A 20,062-nucleotide genomic window follows, 5' to 3' on the forward strand; every position below is an offset into this window, starting at 1 on the left:
ATCGATTATTAAGGTATTCATTACAAACACCCTGTTTATCGATCCTTTTCCATAGGTTTATATGACCAATCAATCGATATATCGTGAAGTACGCCGCGCCTTTATTTCGTTTGTAGTCGAGGCTCGAGCAGAGTGGCTTGGTCAAAGAATACAATGCTGTCATGATTTAAGCGCTAAAAAAGTCAGAGAAAAGTATGAACGTAAAAATATGAGAAAACACTAAAGAAAAGTCTCTTGGATCTTCAATTTCAGAATCCAAAAAATCCAGAAACCCTTTTCTTCTTGGTCGAGATTCTTAGATTTGACGAGAAAAAATACTCTTAATTCCATCGGATTTTTTCTTGAATCGAGAGCAAAGACTTTTAATTAAAGCGGATTTCCTTTTTATTCAAACAAAAATCAAATTGAATCAAGAGTATCCTTTCTTATAAAGTTTTTAAGACTTTAAGTTTTTAAGTTTCCAGACACTGTATGCAAGAGACTTTTTTCCAGTGAATCACTCAGGTAGATGTCACCTGGTCATCGCAGCGGACTTCAGTCCCCGGCGGGGAAATTTGCAACGATGACTAGTTGCGATTTAAGTCAGTCGGATTGCTAAGCTTACTTAGCGGCTTAAGCGGTGACCTATTTTGGTCACGTAGAGTGGGTTTAGGCCGCCGAAGACGGATTATAGTCCCTAATGACCTCATTTAGGAGGATCAGTTCTATTCGTCAATGCATCACATACACTTCCTACAGTAAATCATAACGGCGAGCGGCTTCTCTGCGGCTCGATTCTTGAATCGATTGTTGACTTTGATCGATATATAGCATTGTTAAGATAGGGAATTATCGAATGATCGTGATCGAGGTATAGCATTGTTAACATAGGGAATTATCGATCAAAGTCATTCGATAACGGTTCAAGGAGCGGAGAAAAGCATCTCACTCTCCCGTCAGCAGCATGTTTTCTATTTTTCTTCAACACGGAGAATATAATACGCACAAGAGACTTAAAAGTTTTTGGTGGTTCTACTTCGTCTTAAACTTGTTTATGTCGCAGGCAATTAGTCAAATTATGGAGATGATTGACGAATTAAGAAATTTTGCAAATTTACGGCAAAGAGCTCACGAATTTTCGATATTTTGCGAGGAATATTTCATCAAATCTACGGACTCTTCTTGTTTCTCCCACTTCAAATGCCTATCATATATTTAAATTTTAAAAGAAATTTTGTATTTTATCACATGTTGAAAATTGTTTGTCTTGGTGTGAATACGGCTTCACTTAATTTAGCGCAGAAGTCGAAGCTAGTAAAAAAATTCGCAAGGTTTGCAGGGAATTATAATGTTAGCTCAGTTTGTCGTGACATAGGTAGATAAAGACCGATCGATTAAAAATTCTATTTAACTTATAACGTGTTTGTTCCATCGATCAATATTTCAAGACACCAATATAGCCATATTGCTAATTATATAATCAATTAATCATATACCGTTTGTTAAGTCACGCGATTGGGTCTATTGAGGCGCTCCAACGGGGATAGTGAGTACTAAAAGCACTAGTTGTGTGTTGTTGGAAAATTATGTTTAAATCGAACCGATGAATGGATGGATAATTAAAGGGTTTCTCTATCATAAATTTTACGTATTCATGACAGTTTGATGTTCGTGATAACTCAGTTTGGTAACGTGTGTTTAGCAAATCGAATCGGGGAAAGAAATAATCAACGAGCAGGTGAGGTTTACCTGAAACCTTCAAACAGTAGTCTGCCATGCTCGGAAAAATCGCCGTTTGTCCATTCTTATGTTGTCAAATTTCCACTGATAAAATTTTTATTTCAGATAAAAATGATGAGCATTTTTCCTTGAAATTTTAAGATTCAGTTGATTCAAATGAAAGTGAAGTTTTCTTAAAAATTGCGAGCAAAATATTTCCATACACCGATGACACAATGAGAAGTAAAATATGTTTTTTAACAATATCTCAGGAGGCAATATGCTTCTTAAACGTTCCTATAAAATGACGGAAAAATTAACAATCTCAATCTCAAAAACGACGTTGAAACGTTTATAAAGTTAAAATATGAGGACATTTTTGCAAATTCTTACACTGTTTAGTAGTAATTTTTTAATCATTTTCAAACTTTTGTATAACAAAAAAATGTATTAAGACATGTAAAATTTATCTTCAAAACTTTAAAAATATCTTTAAAAGTTTCATAAAATCTTTTAAAAATCGTCATAAAAGTAATTATTGAATATTTTTTAGTGTATGTTTAGGTTGTTCTAAAAACTGGTTTAAAAGGTATTGAAAATCTGAGGGTATTATCATTTAAAAATTTAAAAAAATCCGTTATTCAACATTTCGAAAAGGTTCCCAGTACTCAGTCTGCACAAATTGTTTTCAAAGAATGCTTAAAATCGTTTCTAATATTATTTCTTAAGCATTTCTTTCTTAAGGATGAAGATAAAACGTATTTAAAACAATCTCATTTTTTGATGTCATACACACAGAGAAAGTGTATTTCCTCGAAAGAAATTTGGCTACATCCAAGAATGTATACGACGTTTTTCCTCAAGACGACAGTGTTTGTCTCGGTCTATGCAACTGCCTAAGAGTACACTTTCAGGAGAAGTGCACTCCGGCTGAAGTAGGGTTGGAAGCGCTGCGAATGAACGCACTAACAATTTTTTGGGGTTACAATAAAAAACTCCTCTTCCCGATCCACCCTTCCCCTCTCTAACGCTGGCAGTAACAAAGAGAGCGCACTACCCTCTCTCGTTCGGTTCGAGTGAATTCGAGGTGCACAGGATGAAACTTAATCAAATACTCCAATAAAACTATTCCCTCCCAGCTACGGTGGGGAGCGGGGAAGGTAATAAAAAGTGGCGGAGGTAGGGATTCCGGCGGAAAAATAAAAATCTTCAAGAAAAAGATCCTGCACGTGAGTGCCGTATCTTGGGTTTAAAACGACGGTTTTCTCCTTATTGGAAAGAGGGAATTGAATTTTTGTGGGAAATAGCGCACGGGTTTATGCCCTCGGTAAAAAAAAACTGGATTGTCGCGATACAGAGCTCCGCTACGACGAAATAACGACGATACTACATAATAGGTGCGGTACATCCGCAAATGATGAGACGGAATTTCATTTATGTGGAGTAAATTTACTCGCATGAATAAATCGATTACGCGACCGTCGAAGTATGTCCACGGGGAAGAGATATTCTGCCGGAAAATTATTCGATCAGAGGGTTTTCTCTTAAATAAAGCCTTCAGAGCGAGACCTTCATACTCCTGAAAACTATCCGAGTGTTAAAAAAATCCCGGATGATGAATTGGACTACGCACTACTAGAAAAGCCTTTGCTTTCAAAAGCCGCAAATTTCATTCCGTCTCTGCTATCCTCGATTGTGTCGCTCACGTAGCCCTTGAAGCGAACAATACGGAAATAGAGCAAGTGCACGCGCGTTGATGACGGCGCAGAGATACAACTATTTGTGCTCGATGGATGCCCCTGTTGCATCTGAAAAATTGAAGGCGCGATGGCGCGCAATGCTCGACTTTATACAGCTAGTGGGCTCTCACTTAGATTTGGAAGAAAAGTTGAAAAACGGAGCCTCGTTACATGCATGAGTAATCGTCTGATTCAATTGCAATCCTCTGCAAGTAAACATTTTTGAAGTTATACCGTTGGATTCTACTGGAGGCTCGTAAAAAATTACTTTTCTTTTTAATGGCCACCTCAAAGGCCTCCTTAAGCCTTCCTTTATCATAACGTGGGCCGTACGATACCTCTGAGGAAAAGAGCCGTCCCAGGAATATCCATGTGTTCCCGGATCTTGAGCGCAAAAACCGGGATTTCGACCCGACCGGACCCCAAAGATGGACTATTTATGCTAAAAGCCATTATGTCACATGCAAAACCTAAACATATAGTTCCTTTTAGCATAAATACGTTCAGATGTGACCCACCGGAATAGGGCACTAATGAGGCCCAAAAGTTTACATTAGAGTGCTCTTAAAATATAAAGCTGGTTCGGGTCAGCGAAAAAAAGCCGCAACCCTCTGGGTCCATCGCAGCCCTTCTCGCGGACAAGCGAAAATGTTTCTCGCCGCTCTTCTTCCTGCGGCGGTGTCGAATTTTCAAGTAAACCGATAATTTTCTAAAAGCGCCATCTCAAAAATGAGGTCTTAATGGATTCTTATTGCCGACGATAAAATAAATCTTATGGCAGAACAACGTTCCAGAGGGTCAAATTTGAAGGCCTTAAAAGAACTTCTGATTTTATGGTTTTCACCTACCGTATATACGACAGAATAAGGTCGTTTTTCTGAAAATCGCATTGGTATCGCTAATGAAGTTTGGGAAAGTTTGTTTCGTTTTGTTCTTCTAAAATACGGTGTCAATCTCTTGCTTGAAAAATGATGATGTGACTTTGACTGATACCACTTCATGTCTGTTAAATCTAATTGCTTCACTTATGGTAAATCCTTTTAGAGTGCCCGCGTAAGAGTTCGCCATTCTCTGGTTGGTCTGCAAGTTTAAAGTTTTCGTGGATCCAAAGTTCTGAACCAATATGAACAATGGACAATATTTTGACCGAGTTGTAGACGAGAAAATATTTGTTTAAATCCAACCTCTGAAAGAAGTTTTCAACAAACTTCAATGGACATTTTCCCCGAATATTACATTTTTCTCGTGGACAGCATTCATCTCTTCCTGAAAAAGAAACAAATTCCTCAGAGTCGGGTGCGTTTACAAATGTCCTTAAGAACCTATAAAAGGTACACTAGTACACCAATGGGGGACTGGCATAAACATGGCAATATTTTCCCTTAACAAGTGATCTACACTGCTGACATACGAAAGACAGCAGTTAGTCCATTCCTGTAGGAGCCATGGTTAGCACATGCTCTTATGTGTCTCGAGGCTCATCCCAGAATTCTCTTACGGTTCTCTTCTGTAAGGCGGCAAAAATACAGAATACAGAGGTACTCCCACCATTCTGTCGTGTCGTGCACTGAGAAAAATAGTTCTGTTCATGAGGCTCCTACACTTTCTTTGTTACAGCTACAGAAGTTTCCGTTATGAGAACCTAGTACTCTGTGCTCACGACCGAAGTTCTGCTTTCACAATAGAAAAGTTCTGTAAGTATAACAAAGAAAGAACAGGAGCCCTGTGAATAGAAGGTTCTGTCATCAGCACCGACTACCTCTTTGCGTGTGGAAGATAACCGTGAGTGAATTACAGTATGAGACACGATCAGCACATGCGTTTACGTGTCTCAAGGCTCATCCCAGACTGCACTTACGTCTCTTTTCCGCAACCCGACAGTATTTATTTATTTATTTATTTTATAATTTGTACAATTGAGCCTCTGGCCGAGGCTATGGCACACGTCATATTCGGTACATGGTGAACAGTTATATAAAGCGATATACATAAGGTACAAGTGTTAAATTTTACTAGCCTACAAGTTCCTGAAAGTTATTGAAGGCTTTTTCGAATAAGAAAGCACGCAGCCCCATAAAAACGACGTTAGGTCAGCATTTCGAAAGTGTAGCTTCACACTCCAAAGCAGTGCGTTGATTATCTGTATTGCCGAAAATACGTTCATTGTACGTTCATACGTTCATCAGTATACGTTCCGTTCATTGTAAATACTGTCCGTCCGTGCGTTTGTAAATACAGGAGCTCTCAATATTGAAAAATCTAGCAACAGAGGCAGGGATCCTTTCACAAGTTTGAAAATCATAAACTTTAGCCAGGAAAAGAACTTTGAAGCGCCGAATATTTACGCTGGCCGCTCAAGCCTCCGGCAAGATTCGCCCGTCCTTCCTTGCCGAGTTCCAGGAAATAAATGATTTTTCAGGGCGCCGCGCTCGTCCGACCGGAGGTTCACAAATTTAAAGAGGCGTTCGGGTCAGGGATTCTAGCCAACCGAAAGCGGAAGCGGGGGAGGGTGACAAAAATACCCTTAAAGAGACAACCCTGCCCCGTTCAATATTGAAATTCCTGCTTCCCCACACCGGAACAAACAGATTAAAAGAGACCCTTCCCTGAATTTTTCATTTTGTCTCGTGTCGCGGTGCTTCCGTGTAGCTGACCGGCCCAGCTTTCGGCCACGTTGAGACATCGCTCCAGAAAGCCCGTTTTTATCTGATTGTTGTGAGACCTCTAAAGTGCTCCCTAAGGGACAAACGTTTAAAATCAATATTCATCAGTAAAAACGGCAAGCCTCAAACGATTTACCTATTTTTCTATCGAGCGTGTGTGGATACCTGAAGTGGGTACTACTCAATGCGGGTTTCGTACACGGAAAGCAGATTTGCTGAAGTCACATCCCGGATGTTGAAAATCTGCGCGGCAACTCTTGAATGTCGTTATGGACACGCTGGCTGTTGAAGTAACATCCTAGCTACGTTGAATGAACAACCGTAGCGTTCAAATCAAAATTCAAGAGTTGTAGGCAGATTTTTAACATGCGGTATGTTACTTCAGCAATTTTTTTTCCGTATAGATAATATTTCCTACACTCTGGAAATGATCAATGGACCACTAGAAAAGGTACGAAATTAAGCATTCTGATACATATTTCTCGACCAAAATTTTACGTAAAACACGATTTGCGCATTGAAAATTACTGGAACTAACTCCTAACCAAGATATTCAATGTTTCTGGACGCGTGAATTCGAACATCCTGCTCATAAAAACGCAATGGCCTACGAGAGTCAAATCGCGCACCACATGTTACCGTGGGAGTCTCTACGATATGAAAATATGGCAACCTCAATCTTGATTCTTTGGCTCAGCTATGGCAAATTGTTTACACTTTGAACAATACAGGGTAGGAAGAGAACAATGCTCAACTGGACTACATTTTGCAATTAGGAACTATAAATTCTAGCCCGGTTTAAAAACAACGTATGAGCCATTAGTTTCCCTATGCACACACGTATTTTTCCAGATGAGCCAGAATTTATAGTTCCAAATCGCAAAATACAGTCCAACTGAGAAGTCTGCAAAAACCGTTGTAAGGGGCGATTCGATTCACGCAGAGAATTGCTCTTCTTGCGACCGGGCGTTTACAATTTCCCGTGACCAATGAAAGGCTTTATTCGGGTCTCGGCCAACGGACACCGACCTCCGATGGGTGGAAGTGAAAAATGATGGAAGCGTTTTAAATTCATGAGCCTCTGACTCCTGGCTCAGAGACGAGCGGTTACCGAGGCTTCATTCCGCCGTTTTGGGCTGCACTTTCCCGGAGCAAAGATGAGGGTAACGTCACATCGAGTTCCGAAACTTGGCGGAACGGAATTATTTTATCCGAGAAACCGGGAGTGGCAGTCGGGACAGGAAGCGCGAGGGATTCCTCGAAGCGATTGCAATCTCGGAGCCGCAAATTGAAATGATCTGGTGTCAGAAGGATTACTGATAAGTCAGAGCCACGGACCGCGGGCCGCAGCCCGGGTGGAAGAGGGGGGTGCGGGTGAAAGTCTGGGTGGGGCAGAGACGAATCGGTCGAGGCGCCGTCCAGCGCGGTGATACCACCAGCTCAACTCCATCACCCATTCCTGATTTACAGGCTCTGAACATCGTCTCGTCCCGGTGATTTGATTGAACGCGGTTCCGCACTGCCGTGCTGAGGAAAAACGCCGTATGAACATTCGAGAGTTGCCAAATTTCCTTCGATAAAATGTCTATTTTTGAGGAAAATTATGAATATTTTTCCTTGAAATTTTCAGACGTTTTAGATCAAATTACAAACAAAATTATCTGGGAAATTCCTTGACAAATATTTAAAAAAATTTCTGAAAATTAGTGATTTACAAACAGAAATTTGGCAACGCCTGAAGGCTTATACGGCGTTTTTTCTTAGCATGGCAGCGCAGAACTCCTGTGCTATGAAAGAATGCCGTATCAGCATCCACAAGTTGCCAAATTTCTATCGATAATACACTGAAAAACAAGATTGGTAGAATTTACCATTCCTTCACGCTGTATTTCACACAGCGTCAACTTAGAGCCAATTCTGCCAGAAGAAAGGTAATCGTTACTCAGGATACACTGGTACACTGGTACCTCTGGCAGAACCGACTTGAAGATTGGTAGGATTAACCATTCCTCCACGCTGTGTGAACTATAGCGTGAAGGAATGGTAAATTCTACCAATGATTCATCTACGATTCTTGTCGATCGAATCGATCCTCCTCAAAAAACAGAGGCTGGCGCAGAATCAACCGAAAAAAATAAGACAAACCGGGAGCGGGAGAAAAATCATTTAAATTTCCGGCCACATCATCAAAACATTTTCCGATGAGGGTTGCGGCTGAAACCGCGTCCATTAAGTTGAGAAACTTCCCGTTCCCTACCACTGTAACCATAAGGAAAGCAAATAATTTCACTTTCCGTCTTTACGCGTGAGCGCTCCCCGGGAGGGGCGGTAGCCCTATCATTCAATTACCCCTCTGCACGTACCCTCCCGGCGTGCCCCTCCCCCTCCCCACCACTCCGTCTTAATTAGCGAGTCCCGTCAAGCCTGCCCTCTTTTCGATACGATTTTTCTCGGCCCGGCAATAATTTTAATGAGCCCCCCCCCCCCCCCCCCGGTTTCCAACCAAGAAATTTCGCGGTTACGGGAAAAGAGGGTCGACGTGACGGCTGTAAGGAAAGGGGAGGAAACAGTTCACGGGTGCTTAAAAACCCACAATTTGCCGCTCTATCAGGAAAAACGAAACGGGATTCCCATTCGAGCTTCGAACGGAATGCGGAAACGTACGAGACAGAGCTCACGGGAAAATGTTGAGTGTCTTTTCTCGGTCGACTCCTTAATCGGCTCGTTACGCGGCAGTTATCGTCGTGCCGCTGACGTACGCTGCCGTGCTACGGAAAAACGCCGTATGAACATTCGAGAGTTGCCAGATTTCCCTTGATAAAACATGTATTTTCGGCGACATTCGTGCATATTTGTCCTTAAAATTTTTAGATATTTTAGATTAAATTGCGAACAAAATAGTCTGAAGAAGTGGAAGAAAAATATTTAGAATTTCCCTAATAAATTCGTATTTTATTAGAGGAAATTTGGCAACGCCTGAAGGCTCATACGGCGTTCTTCCTTAGCACGGCAGTACGGGCGTATCTCGATCTCCCTATGAGTCCGCATAGCATAAGGTTATACGGACGTCAGGGGTCATCTCAAAAAACAGTTACGCCCTTACGTTAGAGGTTCGAGGTTATATCGTCACTTCTCAGTCTAAAGAACGTAACTACATTTGGACTACATTTTGCAATTTGGAATTTTAAATTCTGGCTCTTCTGGAAAAATTTTTATGTGCATAGGGAAAGTAATGCCACATACGTTGTTTTTTAACCGGGCTAGAATTTATAGTTCTAAATTGCAAAATGTAGTCCATTTCAACGCTGCAAAATGTTCTCTTACACAAACTCTTACGTTTAGTGGGACGCTTATAGCTATTTTTAACTAAAATATCAAAAAATCAAAATTCAGCATTTTTGAACATGAAAATGGGTGGTGAAATTCTCGTAAAAAATGGAATTATTTGAATTAGTCTGACAGCCTTGCTTGAACTTGAGTTACGTTCCTTCGTCTAGGGAACGATGATACATCGATGTGAAAATGCTGAAACGCGTAGCTCAATATTGAGGGGTCACGAAGAATGAGGCTACCTGGAAATTTGGCAAAAAAGAGTTAGCTGCTTGTTGCATTCTGCAGTATAAAATACGGAGGCTGATTATTTTAGTTTTTCCAGTTCTGTAGGAAAGCGATTTAACGACGCTGTAATGTATGAAAAATTGCAGAACTAACCTTAAAATTACAAAACTGACGAAGTTTCATCTCCGTTCTGCAAAATCGCAGTTAACAGATATGCGGTTTAGCCATCTGTATGTGACGCTGAAAAATTCCTATCAATATTCATTTTTAAATGAAAAAATGCTCAACGTCATTTTATGAAAACTTGTATGACTTTCCCCTCGGAGAGAAGTGTATTCTGTGAAAATATCAAGCTAGAGTGTTAGTTTACTCTCCTTTAATGCTTTAAAATAAGAGCGGAGGTTTTGAAATGTCACAGAGGGGATATGCATTTTTGAAGTTTTACGCCCGTTAAAACTTAATTCAAGTTCAAAGTTCAAGCAAATGAAATATGCTATCTTGCAAATGATGATGGCTGGTGGTTAATCTTTTAGGCATTCTAATGCCGAGGAATTTTACGTTTTTAGAAATCTTCGCGAGTGTATCTCACTCTTACTTTGCCGCCACAAAATTTAATTGGTGCCTTATTGGCTTATGGCAGGAAGGAAGTTTAAAATCACTTTTTGGTCATTTTAAGTTGGATTTTAGTTGTGAATTTTCCACAGAACATACGATTATAAATAAACCCTAATTAAAGAGAGCATGGAGTCCATGATCTTGGACGTGATGAGCAACCAAACATTATAACAGTGAGCATGGAGTCCGATATAGGACGCGATGCTACATTACCGAATAGACCTTCAAACTAGTTTCAGTTGAGTTCATGAATATCTCAATTTATTCAAACACTGCACTTACTCTCCTTGAAGTTCTTCATTTGTAGTAATCACCGATAATGGACCATACTTTGTTCCTGGAACCAGATTTTTGATCATTATATGGAAACTGCATGAAACGTAATCTGCAAGAACTTGCGGAGGAGTAGAGGTTGATTCTATGATAGAGCGGTTGATAACGTGCATTCTAACCCCACATCTAATGATCCTTTTTTTAAAGGAAAAAAAACTGTCAGAGACCCTGCATGAAAATCCCCTCGCCGTCTAAGCGCGGTTCAAAGGGAGCCCCTCTAAAAGAGGTCATTAAAAGCACAAATTACAGAATTCGATGCACAAGGCGCCGCGCGGGAAAACAAACCGAGCTCATTACACTCGAGTTGCCCGACTCGGAGTGAGCACATCCGGATCCCTCTCGAAGGGATTAAATCCTATCGGGCGCTTTGGCAACGCCGCCGATCTCGCACTCGAAAAGTCACGGGGTGAAACATACAGGGAGATCCGGGCTCTCCGGTGATTTTGTTAATACGAAAAAAATGAGAGGAATACTCGGGAGAAAATAAAAAAGCCATCAGAGTTTCCCCCTTATCTTTCCCCGACTCATTCTCGACTCCTGGCCGGGACCCTTCCAGCTCCTTCGCTGCCACACGCACGCTTGCGATCCGATGGTCGCCTTCTTTGCCCTCTTGTCGAGCCGAGAGAACGCCTAGTCCGAAAAAAAATGAGCCTTGTGGTTGATTTCACAATGACAGGAAAAGTAGTTTCCCCAGTTTAGTTTTTTGAGTTTTACAATGATAAACACAAAAATTTAAAGAAAAATAGTACAACTATAGTTGGAAAAACTTTAAAGTCGTGACTTAGCATTGGTTCACGCAAAAAAAATATGAGGAAGTATCGCTACTGAGACTTTAAGATCGTAAAACATTCTTATACGTAAGCATAATATTCAACATAAAACCTCCGCTTTTAGTAAAACTTTCAATAATTATTCAAAAGAAAATTCAAAGGATTCCAATAATCATTCGAGTGGTAGAGAATCGAAAAATTTCACCCGTGACTGCTCGTATGATTACAAGCTGCAGCGCGACAAACTACAGTATGCAGCTATTACTGCTCCTATTCCAATCGGTTACAGGACATTTCGTCGACAATTTTTTGTCGGCGCACCTGTTTTTCCAGTAGTTTACATCCACCTCGTAGGTAAACCCTGGATTACACCTCCGTTGCACTTCTGTTGCAGCGCGGCGGGCAGTCACAGCAAAACGCGCATTGGCGCCTACAAACCTAACAGGATACTTCACGCATTGCGCAATGCGTGAAGTATCCCTGTTAGGTTTGTAGGCGCCAGTGCGCATGTCGCGCTGGTAGCACGCCGCTCCGCTCTGTGTTTGGCTCTAGTATTTGAACTCGGGGAGCCAGCGTTTTTCCACTCATGATTTTGACATATTTTTTTACTGTGCTGCAGCGTGGTGTGCACGCAACCAATCGCTTAAAATTGGACGTACGTGACTCTAAAAGATCGATTTACGAATGGGTTAAAACTAAAAATTGTGTGCTTCTTAGTATTTTTCTTGTACTCCCTTCTGGCTCTGGGTGCTGATTTGTGTGCGAATTATACGGAAAGGAAATGAACGTTTTAAGCGTAGATCGCATTTTAATCAAAGCCACCTAAGATCTCTCTCGTGTTTGATACTTTTACTATTACCGTTTAAACTGTTATGATTTTTCAGACATTTAACCAAATTTTATTTACGTTCAGTCAGTCACGATAACTTCTGCACCCGGTTACAGAAATCCACCCTAGCTTACGGATACTCCCTAAGATCCCTCACCATCACCCGCGACAAATCCGAAACGTGTGCTTCGAAAATGCTTAATTATTAATATGGCCCACCGCAAGCTCGCTAAGCTTCCCTCGTGAGAAACCGCAACGAAAACTCCGGTTCCAGGGGGAGGAGGGGGGCGAAAAAAAAGGGGTGGGGCACCTCTCTTGGGTGCGCATTGAGGGCGTCGCCCCCCCCTCCCTTGGCGCCCGCGCCTCGGTTTTCAAAAGCTCACTTACCGGGGTACACACGCCACGTTTTGTTGATTCCGCGAAGCCTTATTGTATTTCGCTGCGCTCCTGCGATAGTCATTAAATATTTGGACGTATCCATGCTAAAAGGAGCTACGTCGCGTGCACAACCTATGCGTATAGTTCCTTTTAGCATAAATACGTTCACTTCGATTAATGCGCCTCTCTGAAGCAAGAATTTAAGTGCACTACCACACCCCCTCCCCCGACCCCTCTCCTCTCTTCCGCCCCCGCGTAGCGTTGCTCCGACTCTTTCTCCGTTACTTTTTTTTTTCACGACGGCGTAGGCTCCGTCTTTTTTCCCTCTTTCCTGCGGACCGTAATCCACTTTGGTCGAACATGATAGCGTCATGTCAACCCGGATTAATGTTCCGCGGTATGGAGGAGTTCGTTCTCGTCGAGTCGACTTGGCGAGGAGCCTCCCGCCACGGATCCACCTGAACTTGACGTCGAAATATTACCATGAACACGATTCGCTGAGAATTGAATCGTCCTAGGCGAGGACCTCTTAAAGGATCGTAGTCGGCAGTCAGTGGCGTGGCGTGAATTGCGATGTATCGATTGTTATGCCATTTAAACCTAAAGCAGCAGATACACCCGCGAGTTAAAAGCGCTTACTGATGGTGAAACACCAATAGGAAACCAGGATTTCGATCGGACAGGATCGAGTTATCGAAATCCTCCTTGCCTATTGGTGTTTCACTTTCAATAAGCGCTTGTAACTCGCAGGTGTAACTCGGCCTTGAGGAAAAGATCGATAGACAGAGTGTTCGCAGCGAACATCTCAATAATCGATTCTTTACCATAGGTTTAAATGGCATAACAATCGATACATCGCAATTCACGCCACGCCACTGTTGGCGGTAAGGCGAAGGTGGAGCATCTGTTTGGACAGAGTATGGCCATTCGACTCTTTTTAGTGCCACACTGCCGTGTTTAGTTAGAACGCCGTATGAACCTTCAGACGTTGCCATATTTCTTCCAATAAAAAACGAATTTGCTGGGAAAATTGTAAATATTTTATCCCACCATGTTCAGACAATTTTAGACGAAATTTAATCTAAAATATCAGAAAATTTCATGGGGAAATAAGCATGCATGTTGTCAAATATACATGTTTTATCATAGGAAATTTGGCAACTCTCCAATGTTCATACGGCGTTCTTCCATAGCACGGTAGTAAACTGAAAAAAAGTTTAGTTGTATGAATTAAAGTTCTGTGTTCCATATGAATGATCGATTGTCGATATTCTCCCATTTAGAGCTATGGCAAATAATCGATTATTAAGGTGTTCGTTGCGAACACCCTGTTTATCGATCCTTTCCCATAGGTTTGATCGATCGATGTATAGAAAATCAGGCCACACCTTTGCTCCAATCATCCTAACGTGTTTGGTTTGTTGAACCAAATTATCCGTTTGTCAGACTGAACTTTCGGTTTGTGTAACAAAACTTCAACGGGTTGGTCATATGAACCTAATGTTCGGTCACACGAATCGAAAGTTCAGTTTAAAAAACCGAGTAGTTGGGATCCTATAAAATACCGGAAAATATCGATAAAAATCGACCATTCACGCCTCGCCACCGGCGACGTGGACGTGATAGACTCACCGACTTCTTGGACTAAAGTCGTTATCTTGGCGCTTATCGTAAATACAGATTTTGTGTGTACATCACCGAAGCTTGGTGAAACTTGTTTTGAAAAGATGAGAGAAGCCACCTCCTGTAAAATTTATCCAGACTTCCGCGTAAAAAGTAAGTGAATATTTACTGTGAAATACACGGATGATTGCTCAGGAGCGAACTCAAACACGGAGAAGAATTTTGCTTATAATAATTTTCATTCGATGTCAGTTTCAGTAAACTTTTCGCCGTATAGCACGTTCACTTTTGAGCGAGATTATTTTTTTATTCATGTATTTTTATTCATTCACCCTCGAAAGGCGTGTTGTATTACATATGCGGGTGATGAAAAATGTATCGCCTCAATATATCCTTACCCCGGTCCCTGTCACACTGAAAAAAAATTCTCGGCGTTTTTACCAAGGTCCGTTAGTACCTTTACCATCTCACTTTTTTTACCAATTATTGGTAATATTACCAAGACAGACTGGTAAGCTTACCTAAAAACCGGTATTTTTACTGTTTTTTGCAGGTAAGAATACCACTTTTATTGGTAATCAATTCCCGGTAACTTTGCCATTTTATCTCGGTAATTCTACCACAGTCGATAAAAAATATTGGCGTTTTTACCAAGGTCCAGTAAAATTACCGAGAAAGTTCAATAATTTTACCGAGATTTCACGGAAAAATTACCAATTCGATAAATGGTAATTTTACCAAGAAAAAACTGGGATCAAATAGAACCCTGAATTATTGGTAATTTTATTATTTTCTTAGTAAATACACCGAGATTTTTTTTTTCAGTGCATTTTGTCTTCACGGATGTGTGCGGAGCGGGGAGGTTTCTTCCTGGCGAGTGGCGACGCTCGCAACTTGGCAACGCCGTTTTTCTTCATTGTAAATGTACGTGATACAACCGATTAGACTGCTGTACTCAGATCAATATTTTTAAAAAGGAAGAAAACAGCGTTGTTGACTAGCAAACATCACAATTATTGCGGAAGAGAGAGTGAAAAAGTGTCTGAGATTTAAAATTGAATAATTACACTAAAACTCGAAGTCTATTCTGCCGTGCTAAGGAAGAACGCCGTATGAGCCTTCGGGCGTTGCCAAGTTTCTCCCGATTAAACTCGATTTACTGGGAAAATTGCGAATATTATTTTCCAACATTTTCAGACAATTTTGTGCGCTATTTAACCTAAAATATCTGAAAATTTCAAGGAAAAATCTACATGAATATTGTCAAAAATACATGTTTTTGAAAATGCATGTTTTAGAAATTTGGTAACTCTCGAATGTTCACACGGCGTCCTTCCTGAGCACGGCAGTATTGGTCCCGGGTTCGGATTCCGGTAAAGACGACCTATTTTCACCGAAGCGACCAGCAAATAAGGAGAAGTAGATTCCGATCGGCCTTGTCCCCTGGAAATTCAAATAACCTAGAGGATGGATGTGCCAATATCCTTAGACCAAAGAATAGAGATTTGAGTTGGATGTAGTTTCCTAACAGAGATACGTGAAACCATGCATAACGTAACATATTAGAGTTAAGTACGCGAAGAGATAATGGGTTGCACAAATATATACATATAAATTGAAAGTATTTATATTAAAAGGCACGAGAGACTAGTGGGAATGAAGGAGTGTGCTCGTTAGTTGAGGGCCTTAAGAATAAATAGAAACTGTAAAACACCGGTGACGTTAGCGGCGACGCACAGTGGATCGAGGTAATCAGAGAGGTTGGACATGATATTTTTGATTAAAACTGCACATTGATATGTTGATTTCGTCTCATTTTAAACTTTAACGAGTGGTTCTTAAAGAAAATTTCACGACGAAACCAATGGACCAGCTTTTAGAACCTCAAAATTTTGTACGAACAAAGTTATAAGCTTTTAAAGTTTCTAAATTTTGTCCGACCTCTCCTATTGACTCGATCCACTATGCGACCTCGGCGACGTTCAAATTTAGCCATCAAATTGGGCCTCTCATTGGTCGCATCCTCACCTCAGGCCTTTTTCCACCAATCCGAGCTTCAGTTTGATGGCTCAATTTGACCGTGCATCTGAATCTTATGTCTTGAGCCTCGTCCACAACGCCCTCGTCGCATGTCCATGAATTAGCACACCCCATCTCTCTCACACTTCTCCGGTTCCGTCTGGCAGAAATACGTCAAATTTACATGATTAAGGGAATGAAACATACCTGTAAAGCATTCTTTCTTGCCGATCTGCTTCCCGGTAGATCCGCCAATAGGTGTAGATCATGATGATGCCGGGCACCCAGAAGGAGACGGAGCTAGAGATGACAGCGTAGGGCTTGTTGACGCGGAAGGAGCACTGATCCGGGTGCGCCTGCCGGTAGCTGTTGTTCTCGGGCGTCGTGTACCAGCCCATGAAGATCGGCAGGAAGCTGAGCAGGGCCGGCGAGCACCACACCAACAACAACATCACTATGAGCCGCCTCTTGGTCATGATCAGCGGGTAGTCCAGCGGCTGGACGATGGCGTAGTAGCGGTCCACGCTGATGCAGCTCAGGTGGAGGATCGAGACCGTGGAGAAGTAGACGTCCAGGGAGTTCCACACGTCGCACATGATGTAGCCGAACAACCAGCGCCCGGTGATCTCCACGGAGATGTTGAAGCACATCGCCCAGATGGCGACCAGCATGTCGGCCAGCGCGAGGCTCACCACGAAGTAGTTGGTGATGACGCGGAGCTTGCGATGCCGCATCACGCTCACGATGACGAGGAGGTTCCCGCAGATGGCCGCCAGGATGATGAACGACATGACGAGGATCTTGACGCAGAAGAGGCTGGAGACACGAAGACCGAGTCGAACTTCTGGAGCGTCCGCCATTGCTCGGCGTCGCGCTCCTGGACGTACCGCGAGAGGGCGTTGTCGGCGAGGATGGAGAAGTTCCGCGGGTCGAGGTCCGTGTACTTGTTGAGGCTCACCGCGGTGCCCAGCACGAGGTTCTCGACGGAGCCGGCGTAGAGGAAGCTATCCATGGCGCGCTGGGTGTCGTTGCTCAGGTCCGGGCATGTTCCGCAGGGCTCCGCTTGGGGCGCCACCGTCGGCACTCGCATCGCCTCACGAATTGCCGGTGGATGACGTCATGCTTCCTCTCTTCCAGACGCACCAATTGAAATGAAAGCGAATTCAGCTATGTGCTCAGGATACGCCCGTCTCCTGTTTTGGGAACGCTCTCATTTTGCCTTTAACACTGCGCAATCTGCAGCGCAGAATCAGTCTCCATCTTTTTTAAAATTTATGTTTCTTAGTAATCTGTCACGCGGTTTGACGTCGATTCGAAGTGAGTGGCTCCTCCTTTTTCGAATCCAAAGCTGCAATCACGATTGAGAGGTGGAGTCGATTTACAAAAGCCGCGTTATGCGTCTAGGTCGTAAACTGAGGAGCAGGGTACATTTGCGTTTTTAAAATTGAAAAATAAATAAATAGAAACAAAACTAGTTCTGATCTCAATTATTTGGATTTTACGGCGTAAAAAATCAAGATAATCACGAAGGAGGGGCCTTCATCTTGTACACTTTGGTTTACGTCCGATCATGAACATTTGACGATTTCCTGCACAGAATAGTCAAACACATTGTAATTTCACCTCGGTTTCAGAGTTAAGAATCCATTAGTTCTTAGACCTAGGGCAGTTGTCAGTTTCCAGACTTGATTCTTCTTCGTTCACTAAAAGTTCGGTTTTTCTTCCCAAAAGTGCAGCATTTTCCGGTGGTTTGGGCGCGAGAAGCGGCCGTTTAGCCAATTCAAATAAAATATCTTGAAGAGTGCAGGTGTCTCGGAAAAAGGACTGATGCGTTTTGGACATTATGGAAACCGTCAGAGCGAATTGATTTTAAACTACGGGTGATTCAGGTACGAAAAATTGTTAGAAAACTTTAGATATTAAGACTGCTATTTAAATGCAATTGTTGAGCAAAACAAATTGAATCGTGTGTGAATTTGTTTATTTTCCACGATTCAAGCCGTCTTTTCTGTCGTAACTAACATTACATCACTTCCTTCCTCGGTACGAAAAATTCTTGCATCTCTTAATCTATTTTGTTTTGTTCGCACGAGTTTAGAATCTGGATCGATGAAGATTTGCCCTTGGAAATTTCCGTCATTTGTACTGAATGATTGCTTTGGGAAAAATGGACGAGACTATAATAACCTAGCAAAACATTTTAGCTACGGGCTAAGATGGAACCCTGTTTGCTGTACGATTGCGTAGAATGCAACGAGTTAATCGAATCGAAAATATATCAAGTGTTTCTGCTCGATACTTTTCAAGTTGAGGGAGCTTGTCGAATCGTCAAAACTGCTTCGCGCGATTCGATTGAAAGGGAGCACGGTTGGTCGGACATATCAACTCTGACAAACATTTCGGAGAGCACCCGGGAAGAAGAGTCAACCGTGTTACGACTGATGTCCCAGTGACGCGTGGAATTTTCAATCCAAATCTGAAACAAAAAAGAAAGAGGAAATATTGAGTTGTGTGAATTTACGGGTGGGAAAGTTTTATGATTTGCAACGCTATAATATTGAAAGGGCATTAAACAATTTGCGCAATAATGATTAAATATCTTTTGTGATTTTTATTCGTGCGTGTCATTGACTTATAGCATATGTATACTTCCGGTAATATGGTATTGCAAGCCACGCGACACGGCACGACTATGGACAACCGATGTTGTGTCCGTATCAGCAACGCCTGGATGATACAACTATTCATCCTCGATGGATATGCGGGGCGCATTCAACTTGTTGAAGGCGCGTTTTCCTCTTGACATTCATGGTGATGCGCGTTTCGTCGCATCGCGTCGTCGAGTTGATCGAAGGTCAACTAAAAGCGCAAATTCGATGAGATTTATAGATGAAACCGCTTACCTCTCATCTTTTGAGTGTGGCCAAATTGAGGCTACTCGCTTCTCTTGCGAAACGAAAAATAACCCTCTCGAGCCGTAAGTATCCAAAAAACATAGATGTACTCGAGAAAAAGGAGTAGGTCACTTAATTCCTTTTACGAAAAAAAAAAAAAAAAAAAAAAAAAAAAAAAAAAAAAAAACAGTAAGAAAAGTATCCCGCTCTATAGTTAAGAAGCCAGTAAAGTAATGCTGGGTCCACACTATTTTGCGGGTAAATCAAGGCCAAAAAAATGAAAAAAATTGAGCTCTAATGAGTGAAGTACAAATCGACGGTGTAAGTCGGCAATCACATGACTCGTTTGCGGTATCTGAAAATCTCCGCCGCAATGTTATTTTTTTAAAGGAGAACAAATTGACATCATTTCTTGAAGTTTTTGCAGAATTTTCTTCGCATAGAGAAGACAAATCAAGGCGGTTTTGAAGAATTGCCGTTGAGTAGTTTTCGGTGCAAAAATGAAGTATGGCAGGAAGTCTGCGACGTCGCAAACCGAGTTCTGTGATTGCCGACTTACACCGTCAAAATGCTTTTATTTCCGGCTTTAACAGTACACAGTTGGCCATTTGACCGCTGTTGAAAGTTCCAGATACTTGGACGTTTTTCACTCATGGACTTTTCTTTTCTCTGGGCACATACTTTTGGACATTTTGACCTAAAAATACGAGTTTTCCAAATATGCGCACAACCTCAGTTTCGGCTCAAAATTTCAAAATTTAACCGAGAAAGAAGATACTAAGGCATTTCCAACTTTCTCAGAGAGTGGACTTGGATTGCTTTCAGAAGGAGCATCTATTCAATGGCAATTTGTTTTCAGGAAACTTGCGACTCACAAAATCCTACGCGACGTAATGCGACGCGCGCGTCGCTCGAGAATGTGTGACTTGACAACTGTTATGCG

The 20,062-nt window shown here is 41.9% G+C and overlaps 2 protein-coding genes across 2 annotated transcripts in view; both read right to left on the bottom strand.

Moving 5' to 3' along the window:
• LOC109036512 (octopamine receptor beta-1R) overlaps positions 1-17,095 on the bottom strand; it is a 125,311-nt gene extending 108,216 nt beyond the window's left edge. Inside the window, exon 1 of the mRNA XM_019050788.2 lies at positions 16,433-17,095. Coding sequence (XP_018906333.2) covers positions 16,433-17,085 — 653 coding nt within the window. The 5' untranslated portion in view covers positions 17,086-17,095. The remainder of the gene's footprint in view (positions 1-16,432) is intronic.
• A 1,449-nt stretch (positions 17,096-18,544) lies between these two features.
• Positions 18,545-20,062, bottom strand: part of LOC109036496 (inhibitor of Bruton tyrosine kinase) — a 149,707-nt gene continuing 148,189 nt past the window's right edge. The window contains exon 18 of the mRNA XM_072299674.1: positions 18,545-18,701. Within this exon, the coding sequence (XP_072155775.1) occupies positions 18,554-18,701 (148 nt within the window). The 3' untranslated portion in view covers positions 18,545-18,553. The remainder of the gene's footprint in view (positions 18,702-20,062) is intronic.

Source organism: Bemisia tabaci, chromosome 4, assembly GCF_918797505.1.
Source record: "Bemisia tabaci chromosome 4, PGI_BMITA_v3".
NCBI classification, from domain to species: domain Eukaryota; kingdom Metazoa; phylum Arthropoda; class Insecta; order Hemiptera; family Aleyrodidae; genus Bemisia; species Bemisia tabaci.